Source organism: Leptodactylus fuscus, chromosome 4 (genome assembly GCF_031893055.1).
Source record: "Leptodactylus fuscus isolate aLepFus1 chromosome 4, aLepFus1.hap2, whole genome shotgun sequence".
Classification (NCBI taxonomy): domain Eukaryota; kingdom Metazoa; phylum Chordata; class Amphibia; order Anura; family Leptodactylidae; genus Leptodactylus; species Leptodactylus fuscus.
Window position 1 is genome coordinate 73103457 of NC_134268.1, and position 13393 is coordinate 73116849.

General features: G+C 42.7%; 1 protein-coding gene across 1 annotated transcript in view; it reads left to right on the forward strand.

Moving 5' to 3' along the window:
- The first annotated feature begins 712 nt into the window (after positions 1 to 712).
- Positions 713 to 13393, forward strand: part of ARHGAP28 (Rho GTPase activating protein 28) — an 85678-nt gene continuing 72997 nt past the window's right edge. Inside the window, exon 1 of the mRNA XM_075270656.1 lies at positions 713 to 966. Coding sequence (XP_075126757.1) covers positions 836 to 966 — 131 coding nt within the window. The 5' untranslated portion in view covers positions 713 to 835. The remainder of the gene's footprint in view (positions 967 to 13393) is intronic.

Sequence of the window (13393 nt, forward strand, 5' to 3'; positions counted from 1 at the left end):
AGGTGAAAACTGCTGTGTAAAGCCTCCATTTTTCACATCCGCAAAGGTTTCCTCTGTAGACTTTCTGCTTCTATTATACCTATAGGGAAACCGCCAGCGTTCCGCAAAACTGCAACACTCTTGGAAATTGCAGCGTGTCCACTACGTGTATTTTTCTACAATGTGTGCTTAGGACTCGCTAGAGCCTTCCACTTTGAAGTGACTGTTAAACGCCACTTTTTTTTCTTTGGTCAAACCGCGGCGTTTACGCCATGTGGGGCCCTAGCCTCAAATAGTAAAATAATCTCCCTTGTGCCCGTTTCACATCCACCATCAAGTGTAGACCAGGCCACTGCCGTTCCTCATGTACAGATGACTAGAATTATACCTCACACCACTTTTGGGGGCAGTATGTAACTGGATATTGTCTCCAGTCCTTCTACCTTTGTAGTTCATGTTTAAGATGTGTGGTTTTAGGTCATTTAACCCTTTTAGATTCCTCGGGAGAGTTCTTATCTTCTGTCATCTGTCCATTTATGTGACTTGTATTACACTGTAGATGCAGTGGATGTAGTTGTGTGCGGTGTCCGGTGTGTGACACTGCAGTGCGCTCTCCTGACCAGTGGGGGACAGCACTATAATAGTGAGGCCAGTGAGAGCACAAAGAGCCGGCTGCACTTCTAGCAGTGGGGGCGGTGGTTTTGAACAGCAGCTAGTCGTAGTCTGACTAGGGAGAGTCCTCCTGTCCTGCTCTCACCCCACTCCCCGGCTCTCTCATGACAAAGGCAGGCACACAGGGCTGCTGCGGGGGAGGGCTGCCATGTGTCTGTGACCAGGACATGTACCTGCCCTTATAATGGAGATAAAGGACTCGGCCAGTGTGGTCCTGACAGGATACCATTCTTACACCACCTCCAGGACACCAAGAGCCGAGGAAAGCCCAGTGCCAGGGGCAATGCCAGCCAGCAGGTCCCCTCTCACCATCAGGTAAATGGCTGGTCTGTTAGATAGCCAGGCAATCACAAGGTTCAATCACCTGACAATTGGGAGCTGCTTGTGGATACGTTTAGAACTTATGTACAGGTTATTCGTGCAGTGCAGGAAACTTCTCTGCTGCCTGCCCTGAAGTCAGCTGTCACTGGACAGCACTCACTGCCACTCCATGGGACATTCAGCAGTGTCTGCCTAGGGATAGAAAGGGGTTAATTACAAATGTTTCACAGGATGGGCTGGTTACAATGTATCATAGAATGGAGCTGGTATCACAATATGAGCTGGTTACAATGTATCATAGAATGGAGCTGGTTACAATGTATCACAATATGAGCTGGTTACAATGTATCATTGAATGGAGCTGGTTACAATGTATCACAATATGAGCTGGTTACAATGTATCATTGAATGGAGCTGGTTACAATGTATCACACTAGAGCTGGTTACAATGTATCACAATATGAGCTGGTTACAATGTATCATAGAATGGAGCTGGTTACAATGTATCAGACTAGAGCTGGTTACAATGTATCAAATGATGGGCTGGTTACAATGTATCACAGAATGGAGCTGGTTACAATGTATCTCAGAATGGGCTGGTTACAATGTATCAGACTAGAGCTGGTTACAATGTATCACAATATGAGCTGGTTACAATGTATCTCAGAATGGGCTGGTTACAATGTATCAGACTAGAGCTGGTTACAATGTATCACATGATGGGCTGGTTACAATGTATCACATGATGGGCTGGTTACAATGTATCACAGAATGGAGCTGGTTACAATGTATCATATTGGCACAGCTTACAATGAATCACAGAATGGAGCTGGTTACAATGTATAACAGAATGAAGCTGGTTACAATGTATCTCAGGATGGGCTGGTTACAATGTATCTCAGAATGGAGATGGTTACAATGTATCACAGGATGGGCTGGTTACAATGTATTTCTGGATGGGCTGGTTACAATGTATCATAGAAAGTTGGTTACAATGTATCACAGAATACGCTGGTTACAATGTATCTCTGGATTGACTGATTGCAATGTATCATAGAATGAGCTGGTTACAATGTATCACAGAATAGAGCTGGTTACAATGTATTTTTGGATGGGCTGGTTCCAATGTATCATAGAAAACTTGTTACAATGTATCACAGGGTATGCCAGTTACAATGTATCTCTGGATTGGCTGGTTACAATGTATCACAGAATAGAGCTGCTTACAATGTATCTGTGGATGGGCTGGTTACAATGTATCATTGTGTCTGTGGATATAATTGTATGAGATGTAACTGTTGGATTTGTTCTAATATCTATTGCTCATTGCTCGTAACAGTGAGCTAGTGATGTGTATTGTATGGGGCTATGTCACTGGTTGCAATTGTATGATTGTTTTCTTTAGGAAACACGTGACCATTTGCCGACTGTTTATCATTTAGGGCAAAATTGCAACATTACTGCAAATGTCACATTGCTAATTCTTAACTAACTGCAGTGAATGGCACACAAGTTAGCGCAATTTACAGCTGAAACATATGAAGCGTATTTCAGGATAAATATGTATCTGATTTCCAGGTTATATTTTTTTTTTTCAGTTTTGCCACATGTAGTTTGAAGTGGTTTTGGCAGTGCTTATGACTGTGTCCCATTTGATTCACTGTGTAGAGGTTTCCAAGAGGTGACATATCATTTTTTTAAGTATAAATTATTACACAGTGACTATAACAGAGGCTCCGAGTCCTCAGGTCAATAGCCAATTGACCACCGATAGTATGATAAAAAAAAATGGATAGGTCAGCACTTCAAAAACAGAAAAAGTAAAGGACTTTATTAGCCTGCGATCCAATGCTTCAGGTCTCTAAGGACTTTTTTCAAGTGAGGCTTGAAAAATGTCCTGTAAAGTCTGAAACGTTGCATCTTGGTCTAATAAAGTCCTTTAGTTTTTTTTTATATTTTTAGAATTCTGACCTGTTCATTTTTTAGCATACGATTTGTGGTCAATTAGCTATTGACCTGCAGACTCGCAGCCTCTGTTATAATCACTGGTGTTGCTCTATCTATCTATCTATCTATCTATCTATCTATCTATCTATCTATCTATCTATCTGTCTGTCTATCTATCAATCATTTTATCTCCATCTATCTGTATATGTTTCTATCCCTCTATGTATCTAATAAAATATATAATATATCTAATAATATGATCAACTATAGATCTAAAATATACATAGATAGATAGATAGTTATTACATATGCCATATTGATGTATAATACACTACAAAACTCCTCTGAGATATATATATCCTGCCAACAAATGATCTAGGCAGACCATTCCTATAGTTTAAAACAGGAAACTGAGTGACTGTCCCAAGGAACACAAAGCCCCCTCTTCTGTCTTCACTTTACAGGATAGAAGTTATGACTTTGTTCTCTGCTGGCTAAGAGCCTTGTTTATGTTTGCTAGTACATGCATTTGTATCTATAGTATATGTACTGTATATACTGTATATACAGAGTGTTATATTTGTGTTTGAAAAAAAAAATCGAAATTATGACTCAGAAATATGGCATATTGATGCTTTGATGAATAACATATTTCGGAAGCCTTTGACATTAGTTAGAAAAAAAGAAGATGACTGTTGAGGAGTAACCACAAAACTGTCTCCAATTTCTAATCTTAACACACAACAGCTGTCCTGAAGTCATGGCTGGAACTTGCCATATGTGCTGTTAGGGATCAGCATCCCCAGCTCCATACAGGGTTTATTAGCTCAGCATGTGGCCTCCTGGAATGTGAACCATACAAAGGGAATTACACTATATTTCATCAAATGTTCTGAAAATTACACTAAAGGAAACCTAAGGCTTTGATCTGCTGGCTCCAGATGAAGTTTTATTTTCTGAAGCTTGAAATAAAATAGGAATGAGGTAAATGTGATAAGAAAACTAAATAAGGATAACTGGAAGAGATTAGGAAAATATAGGTATAGCCCAATAAAGCAATAAATACATGTTAAGGGCTCGTTCACATCTGCGCCCGTACTCCGTTCTGCAGGTTTCCGTTTCCTGCACAAAACAGGGGCAGGAGAAGGAAACCTGCTGTCATGTTTCAATCCCATTCATTTGAATGGGCTTGAAAAGTCTCCGGCCGTGTGCGCCAGTGAACGTTTTTTGCACTCCACGGCGAAACCGTTTTATTTAAACTGGACACAGAGTTGGACATGCAGTACTCTGTGACCGGTTTAAAAAAAAAAAAAAAAGTTTTCGTCGCGGAGTGCATAAAACGCTGACTGGCGCTCATGACTGGACTCGGCATGACAGGTTTCTGTCTTCTGCATGCAGAAGACGGAAACCTGAAAACGGAGTTCAGGCGCTGGTGTGAACCCAGCATCATAATGCTGTGCAGTGGAAACATCTGTATAACATTCAGATCTTGGGTAAGTGTAATTTGGGATATTATTCATCGTTTAACTTGAAGGGTACCTCCAGTGAAGACTAACCTTTTTGGCTTTACAATGGGTCAGCCAGTCTCCAATATACTATTTGCACTACCTGTGGCATGGATGATTCTCTGTACAGATGATCAAGCCATTCATGACAACACTCCTGGCAGGCTGAATTGGTGAACTGTAATGGAGGAAGCAAGCAGGAAACATCCCTTCTCCTTGTTATACAACCCTAAGGGTAAGTTCACACGGGGTTTTTTGGATCGGAACCTGAGGCGGAGGCCGCCTCAGGTTCCAATCCAAAAACTGGGTAGCCGTGACTGAAAGCCGGTGCACTGCATCGGCATCCAGCCACGCACTCTGCTTCGGGTTAGGCCCATTGAATGGGCCTTGTCAGGAGGAGGAAGTTTCTTCAGGCTGAATTGCGAGGCGACTCGGCCTGAAGAATGAGAATCTCGCTTCTTTTTTCCAAGAGCCGGAAGAAACCACTGACCCACCATTGCGTCCACTATTGACAATAGATGATGCCAGAGGTTAGCTACTTCCTCTCCCTGCACAGAACTTGTCTTGAAAACTATCCTAGGGCCTCAATGAGTTGGCTTCAGTCTATTGCTGACTATAGCCATGAGGCTGCTAAATGCTGTTAATAGAGTAGAGGAGAAGCTGAGTCAAGATGGCAGCCCCCATAATCATGTAAAAAATACAAATAAAAATAGATGATAAAAAAGTGATATATTAGTTAACGTATATACTCAAGTATAAGCCGACCCGAATATAAGCCGAGACCCCTAATTTTACCACAAAAAACTGGGAAAACTTATTGACTCGAGTATAAGCCGAGGGGGGGGGGGGGGAATGCAGCAGCCCTTTCCCGGAGCTTGAGAACTGTTTTTTCTTCCCCCACTTGGAATTCAGCCTGGCTGAATATAGGGAATCTGCAGTGCTCCTATTAACCCCTTCCAGACGGAACAGGAGCACTGCAGATACCCTATATTCAGTAGACCGGGCACTGTAAGACAAAGGGATACCTAATGTGTATGTGTTTCACAGTAATTTTCTACTTTTGTATGTATTCTAGGGAAAGGAGGGATTTAGAAAAAAAATTTTAATCTTTTTTTTTTTTTTTTGCACTATCTTATGGGAGATTCTATACATTGATATTGTGGCTGGTCATACCCCCCCCCCCCTCCCCCCACATACACACACACACCTCCCTGACTCGAGTATAAGCCGAGGGGGGCTTTTTCAGCCCAAAAACTGGGCTGAAAAATTTGGCTTATATTCAAGTATATACGGTAGTTATATTTTTGAGACTGTTATGGAAGTATTGACATGCCAGATTGACAGGTTCGTATTGAATTTTTTTCCATTTTTATCATACTATACAGTAATATTAAAGACTATTCCTTCAACAAATCTTGTGTGAATTTTATCATCTTTAAAAAACATTTCTGCCACTAAGTAAATGGCAAGCACATAATATCTTCTCTATATTGAATATCTGCCTTTGATACCACATGAGGGGACAGTCGCAGCTGTCAGGATATTCTACACCAGTCGGCTGCACAGATTTATTTTAAGAGAAAAACTGTTGATATTTTGTAGGACAGAATGAGTTAACAGGTTGCTCTTCATCGTAGCCCAAATTCACACAGTTTACTTGTCTATTTTTCAATGCAATATTCTGCACCAAAAATCCCTTAATAAAAGAATAATACAATAAAGATTAATAGGATTTGGAAAACCCCACTCACAGGGAGACCATTAGTGCAAATAAAGGAGAGGCAGGCCATGAATTTGATTTGCTATTGATTTTTACACTAGGTTTACAATAGCATCGGCTGTCCGTTGTTCTGGTCTATCAGAGGACCAGAATAATGGACAAGCGGACCGCTAAAATCGCAGTCACATACGGAGCCTGACGGACCCCATTGACTATAAAACGAAAGCTGACGGACACCTGGACACTATGTCTGCGATCTTACAACAGGTTTTTAAAGGTTTAAAGTCTGCAGTGTGTGAACATGCCCTAAAATGAGCTGGGTTCTTTCCGAACATTCGGTTCTTTCCGAATCTTTTTAACTTGAAAAGTGTAAACAGAAGCCAGTATTTCTCAGCAGCAGACCTTTGGACAGTGTAGACTGTAGGCCACATTCACATTTTGAATTTGTCACCATTCACATTTGTCACCCATTAACATGCTGCACAGAAATGCAGGCAGATTTTTGGCACTGCCAAAGGAAATAGTCAGCTATAGAAACAAATATCATGCAACTTATTTCCATAGAAAAAACAAGGATTAGTCGCATTGTTATTCAATTCTTGCATGAATCTACAAATTTGTGACAGAAATCCGAGGGTCAGACTTGGATTTCCATGGAAATAAATGTCCGCTTATAGATTTACCTCTGATTTTACTAGCATTGCATTGAAATATATAGGAATGCTAGCCTCTGGGTTGTTAGTGTGAATGATCCGCCTAAATTTAGCAAATTGCTGCAGTCGATGGTTTGCGTGCTCCGGCGTTTCGGCAGCTCTCAAGCTGTCCTGCTGCTGAACTTGTTTCTTGCGCTGTGCCTGTGATTGTTCCGGCATGTCAGCAGCTCACTAGGATGCCATATAATGAACATGTTGTTGATGTTGATGTTCCGCCTGCTCTGGCATTTCGGTAGTTCTCAAGTTGGCCTGGCACTGAAGTTGTACCTCGCACCGTACCCATGATTGTTCCGGCATCTCAGCAGCTTGCTGGGATGCTGTATAATTAGCGTATTCAGAAAATTGCTGCCATTGATGGTTTGCCTGTTCCGGTGTTTTGGCAGCATTTAAGCTGTCCTGCTGCTGAACTTGTTCTTCACTCCGTGCCTGTGATTGTTCCGGCTTCACAGCAGCTCACTGGGATGGCATATAATGAGCGTGTTGTTGGAGTTGATGATCCATCAGCTTCGGCGTTTCGCTAGCTGTCAAGCTGGCCTGCCGCTGAAGTCGTTCCTCGCGCTGTGCCTATGATTGTTGCAGCATCTCAGCAACTCGCTGGGACGCCATATAATCAGGGTGTTGTAGACGTTGATGATCCGCCTGCTCTGGCGTTTCGGCAGCTCTCAAGTTGCCCTGGCACTGAAGTTGTTCTTCGCACCGTGCTTGTAATTGTTCCGGTACCACAGAAACTTGCTGCGATGCCATATAATGCATGTGTTGTTGGCATCGATGAGTCCCCTCAGCTGCACTTGAGGAGAACACTGTGACTTCTGGCTACCTTCATAACTCTCGTTGTTTGCGACAAATTAGATCTTCTTTTTTCCGGCATGTTTAAAATTGACAAACTGCCAATTTGGATTAAAGGTGTTTGCCCATGTCAGTTTGTCTGCAGTGCCTGGACCAGATCAGATAATATGCTAATGCATGAACACTGAGGGTTAGCGTGTGTTTATACAGAGAGATAACAGCCCTGGCTTCTTCAGAAACTGAGATAAGAGCAGTGTAATATAGTATGTGAAGATAAATTCATAACAGTCGTGAAGCCATGTCATTTACCGGGGTAAAAAGTAGTGTGTATGTGTTAACTGAGGTTATAATCTATCTATGTGCCAAATTTCATTCAAATCTTTTCAGACGTTTTTGCGTGATTGAGGAACAAACACACAAACATACAGACATCCAAAGGTTCACATTTATAATATTAGTAGGATAGGATAGGATTCAGCTTGCTTGTTTACAACCATAAGCCTCATGGCGTTTTTTGCCTTCCTCTGTATCAACACTGTAGGGGATTGTAGGGTTATAGGTTGGACTTGATGGACTGATGTCTTCATCCCACCTCATCTACAGTACTATGTAACTTGTGAGTATCAGTATTTCTCCTCCAGGCCTTAACATTCTTCTAATTTTTACACAATTCTTTAAGTTCAGGTTTAGGACAATGAACACTCTGTGGGGTGAATTTATTAAGACTAGCATTTCCTGTTCCATAACCAAGGTCCCCACTGGTGGAAGGTACAGGTAGTCCTGTGTGTCAGAATTAACATCTATGTCAGTGAGGGACTGGTATAGATTCAGCTAGAACTTGCTCCAGCTTTCTGTTATGAGTTAGGGAAATTTGTTCTATCTCAGAATTTTCACTGCAGATTTTTTTCTGCAATGTGTGGATGGGATTGGCCAGCAAGTAATGTAATACACATTACTTATAATACAATACATTTTCTGCCACGGCCAAAATGCAGCATTTTTGCGACATGGGGCCCGACCTACAGTGGATAGTCTTACTCGGTTTGGGGCAGCCTCAGACTAAGGTCCCATGTTGCAGAAAAAAAGCTTTTCTGTCACAGATTTTGCAACCAAGAATGGCTGAAAAAGGAATGAGAAATATACTGTATAGTAAGTACTTATAAAAAATTGCTGCGGGATCTGGAACAAAAAAAGCTGTATTTCCACAACGTGGTTCTTCCACTTTAGGCCATTTGTATCCTTGTTCAGAGAAGTTGTTGTAAAGGAGACACTGATGTAGTGTTACAGTGGTTTGATGAGCTCAGGTAGTGGCAAGGCATAAAGCATACAGTACTGTATAAGTGAGGGTCGGTGATCCCGCACTCAGTCCATAAATTGCCATATGAAGACTTGGGTACATTGTTCAATTTAGACCCACTTGCATACAAATGTTCAGGTGAAATCATGCAATATTATAAAGATAAACTCAGAATTTCCTTTTGTAATGAATAACAAATGATGTAGGATGTGTAATGAGTGATATCAGCAAGCACACGACCTGCGCTGTGGATGGTATCGGGTGGTTACAGGTGACCATATTAGATATTCATATTCTTATAGAGGTGAATGTGGTGGCCACTTACTAAAGAAAAGGTTCTGTCCTCATGTATTAAATTCATTGATTGTTTCACTTTTATACCTCAGTAGGCATGGAGCATTGCTCAGCATCAGTTGTGGTCTACAGTAAGCCAACTAGAAGGCGATGCAAAGTTAGAATAGTGCTGCAGATTACTTTTCATACTTGATGCAGAAGGTCAATGGCAGCTGTGCCTTAAGACGTTAATGTTAGTAAATGACACTGTAAAATGTTTTGGCTTAAATTTAATGTTAAATATAGACAGTGGCATTTGGACAGAGGGGTGGCAATGATAAATCAGGACTGAAGCAACACATTCTGATTTACTGTAAGATATAATTGCTTATAATATCTTTCCAACGTAACATAATCATCTTTGTAATGTTGTATTTACATACTCTGCAAAATAATCATTAAGACATGCAAAAAAGTAGATACTGAAGTTGGACAGATTGATATGGGGAAAAATCAGTTGTTCATGAAGTATGAAGCCCTATCTGAAACCCCCGTGTCGTCCACAACATCATAGAGACTACATCATTTCAAGAGGATGTTTATTAAAAGCCTTTCTAAACAAATGGTCTCTGCAGTGTACATGTACTGTCTGCGGTTAATGGCTGGGATAATAGGTAATGGAACATATACATTTATATACATGAATTCCTGCCAATCCTGCCCCAGTGAATGGATGGCCACATCATTATAAGACTTAGCTCTCAGGGTATAAGCTGTTTTGCTATGATCTGAACAGCACTCATGATTCTTACCCCATGAAAATAAAGGTTCTTCAGCTCTCCATTTTCAGATCTTATCTCAGGATATGTCTAAATAGGAAATTCATTGTACAATTGTAGCAAACTTTATCTTGACACATAAGGCGTAAAATACATGAAAAATTTTACTTGACTTTTTCAGTTGCCTTTCTTGTGTTAAGTGAAATGCAATCATGCTGATGCAAATTATCAGCATCAATTTAAAAGTTTGACTGGTAATAAGGTCAATGGGCTGAGAAGCTCAGGCATCCTGAAGAGCCTTAGTATTATTAGTCTTGGCTTCTTGTAATGCCACAGAAAACTGAAGACCTGTCTGATATAGGTATAAAAATTAGTGGGGACACGAGTAGGGACTTCCTGGAGAACACAGAGCAGTTGCGGAAGACATAGGTCTTTAGTCTATAGGTTTTTCTGTCCATCCAGAAGACTAGTGGGATGTGAAGAAACTGAAGATAAGTGAAGGTAATGAGCAGGGAAGAGTTTAGAGGGAGTATTGGTGAGTCTCATTCCCAGGTATTTAATGGGAGTTTCTGGCCAAAGGAAATGGACTAGATGACAAATCTCTTGGATATTTTCTTTAGGGGCCATGATGTTTAAGACTTCGGATTTTGAGTAATTTATTACAAAATTGTATCCTTGGTTTAGTGTATCAGCGGTTTTAATAAGAAGGGAGTAGGATTTGCCATACATTTCTAATAGCTTTGGGTTTTATCTCTGGGTCTCTCACCCAACCTATAGGAGTTACAGAAACAGACAAGCTGCTGAAAAGCTCTCCATTTAGTCTTCACCCAAAGACTGGCCAAAATCCAGGTGGAATGGGGATTGAAGGACCCTTGTTCTGGAGATAGTTGTGAGTCACACATCTATGGATTTGTGGATATGCCTTTTTATTAAAGATGGAACCATTTTTTTAGGTTATTAAAATTTCTTAATAGAGTGAAACATCTCCAAAAGTCCTACCTCCTTATCCAGGCCAGATATCCTGTGACAGATTATCTGTTCTACCATACAGAATATCACTATTAAATGCAATTCTAAATAGTTGTTGCAGAGAGGTTTCACTATATTTCACCTATTCTGTCCTGTAAATCCATGGGTGCCTATAAACATTACAGATATCACTCATCCTATACACATCCTTCCCCCTATACATGCATGGAAGACTCTTCATAGAACATTCAGGATTAAGCATGTTCACATATCATTTGGATAGACCACCAATGCATACCTCCCAACCGTCCCGATTTCCGCGGGACAGTCCCGATTTGGGTGACATGTCCCGCGGTCCCGGTTGGAGGGAGGTATGTCCCAATTTCAACTCAGATCTGCGTCCAGAGGACGCAGATCTGAGTTGAACACACATGCGGCTGAAGGAAGGAGCTGACATAGGTCAGCTCCTCGCTTCGCCGCTACCCGCCTCTCTCCCTGACACACGCGGCTGAAGCTGCTCGTGTGCTCGCTTCGCCGCTGCGTCTCTCTCTCTCGCTGACACATGCGGCTGAAGCGAGGAGCTGACCTGTGGCAGCTCCTCGCTTCGCTGCTGCCGCCGGCTCCTGGTTTGTACATCGCGTCTACAAGCCAGGAGCCGGCTGCAGCAGCGAAGCGAGGAGCTGACACAGGTCAGCTCCTCGCTTCAGCCGCATGTGTCAGCGAGAGAGAGAGAGACGCAGCGGCGAAGCGAGCACGCGAGCAGCTTCAGCCGCGTATGTCAGGGAGAGAGACGGGCAGCGGCGAAGCGAGGAGCTGACCTGTGTCAGCTCCTTCCTTCAGACGCATGTGTCAGCGAGAGAGGCGGCGAGGGAGCGGAGGAGAAGGTAAGTTTAATGTGGAGGTGGAACGTGAATCTGGGGGCAGATGAAGGAGAGGACGGCATGACATTGGGGCAGAGATGGGGGACATGAATCTGGGGGCAGCGATGGAGAGGACATGAATCTGAGGGCAGAGATGGGGGACATGAATCTGGGGGCAGAGATGGGGGACATGAATCTGGGGGCAGAGATGGAGAGGACATGAATTTGGGGGCAGAGATGGAGGGACATGAATCTGGGGGCAGAGATGGAGGGACATGAATCTGGGGGCAGAGATGTGGGACATGAATCTGGGGGCAGAGATGTGGGACATGAATCTGGGGGCAGAGATGGAGAGGACATGAATCTGGGGGCAGAGATGGAGGGACATGAATCTGGGGGCAGAGATGGGGGACATGAATCTGGGGGCAGAGATGGAGGGACAGGAATCTGGGGGCAGAGATGTGGGACAGGAATCTGGGGGCAGAGATGTGTGGACATGAATCTGGGGGCAGAGATGGAGGGACATGAATCTGGGGGCAGAGATGGAGGGACATGAATCTGGGGGCAGAGATGGAGGGACATGAATCTGGGGGCAGAGATGGAGGGGACATGAATCTGGGGGCAGAGATGGAGGGACATGAATCTGGGGGCAGAGATGTGGGACATGAATCTGGGGGCAGAGATGGAGGGACATGAATCTGGGGGCAGAGATGGAAGAGGGACATGAAACTGGGGGCAGATGAAGGGTGTATATGAGACTGGGGGAGAGATAGAGGGGGGACATATAATTTACGGGTGACTGTAGGAGGATTATACTGTGTGCGGGCACATGAAAAATTAACGAGTGGGCGGAGTCAACACAAAAGTGGGCGGGGCTAAATTTGCTACGCGCGCCGCACATTTTGTCCCTCTTTCAGTTCTTCAAAAGTTGGGAGGTATGCCAATGTGTCCACTGTTAACCTCACTGATCAAAAAAATGGATTGTGACACTTTATCTTTTGAGTTTAAAGTTCAAAGCAGCAGTGGTTCTCTGGTGAGCACCACATCCATTTCAGAGATCATGTGACATCATGTTCATTGGTCATATGGCTTGTTTGCAGCTCAATTCCATTCCAGTGAATGGGGCTGAGTTTAAAACCAAGCTTAGATTATACAATGTAGTTCAGTGCTTAGTAGATACTAGAGAGCAGTCATGTGAATGGTGTGATCTCTTCAACTAGCTGATTGGTGGGGGTGCTGGGTGTCAGACTCCCACAGATCTGAAATGATGACCAATCCTAAAGTTCGGTCATTGATATAGTTTCAGAAATCACCTTAATCAGAAACAGAACTGCTTTTATGTAAGCTCTGTGTCTGGATTTGAGTCTCCCGTATTCTGCTCTTTTGTGCTGATTGGTTTGGTTGCTAAGTACAGAACCTTTTCAGTATAAATTCATGTAAGTATGCATAAAGCAGATGGAAGTGAAATCTCCTGCCATTGTCCTACAGGGCCATAGATCCTTGGTACAGTAGACATAGACTGCTGGTTGATAAGTACAGAACCTTTTCAGTATAAATTCATGTAAGTATGCA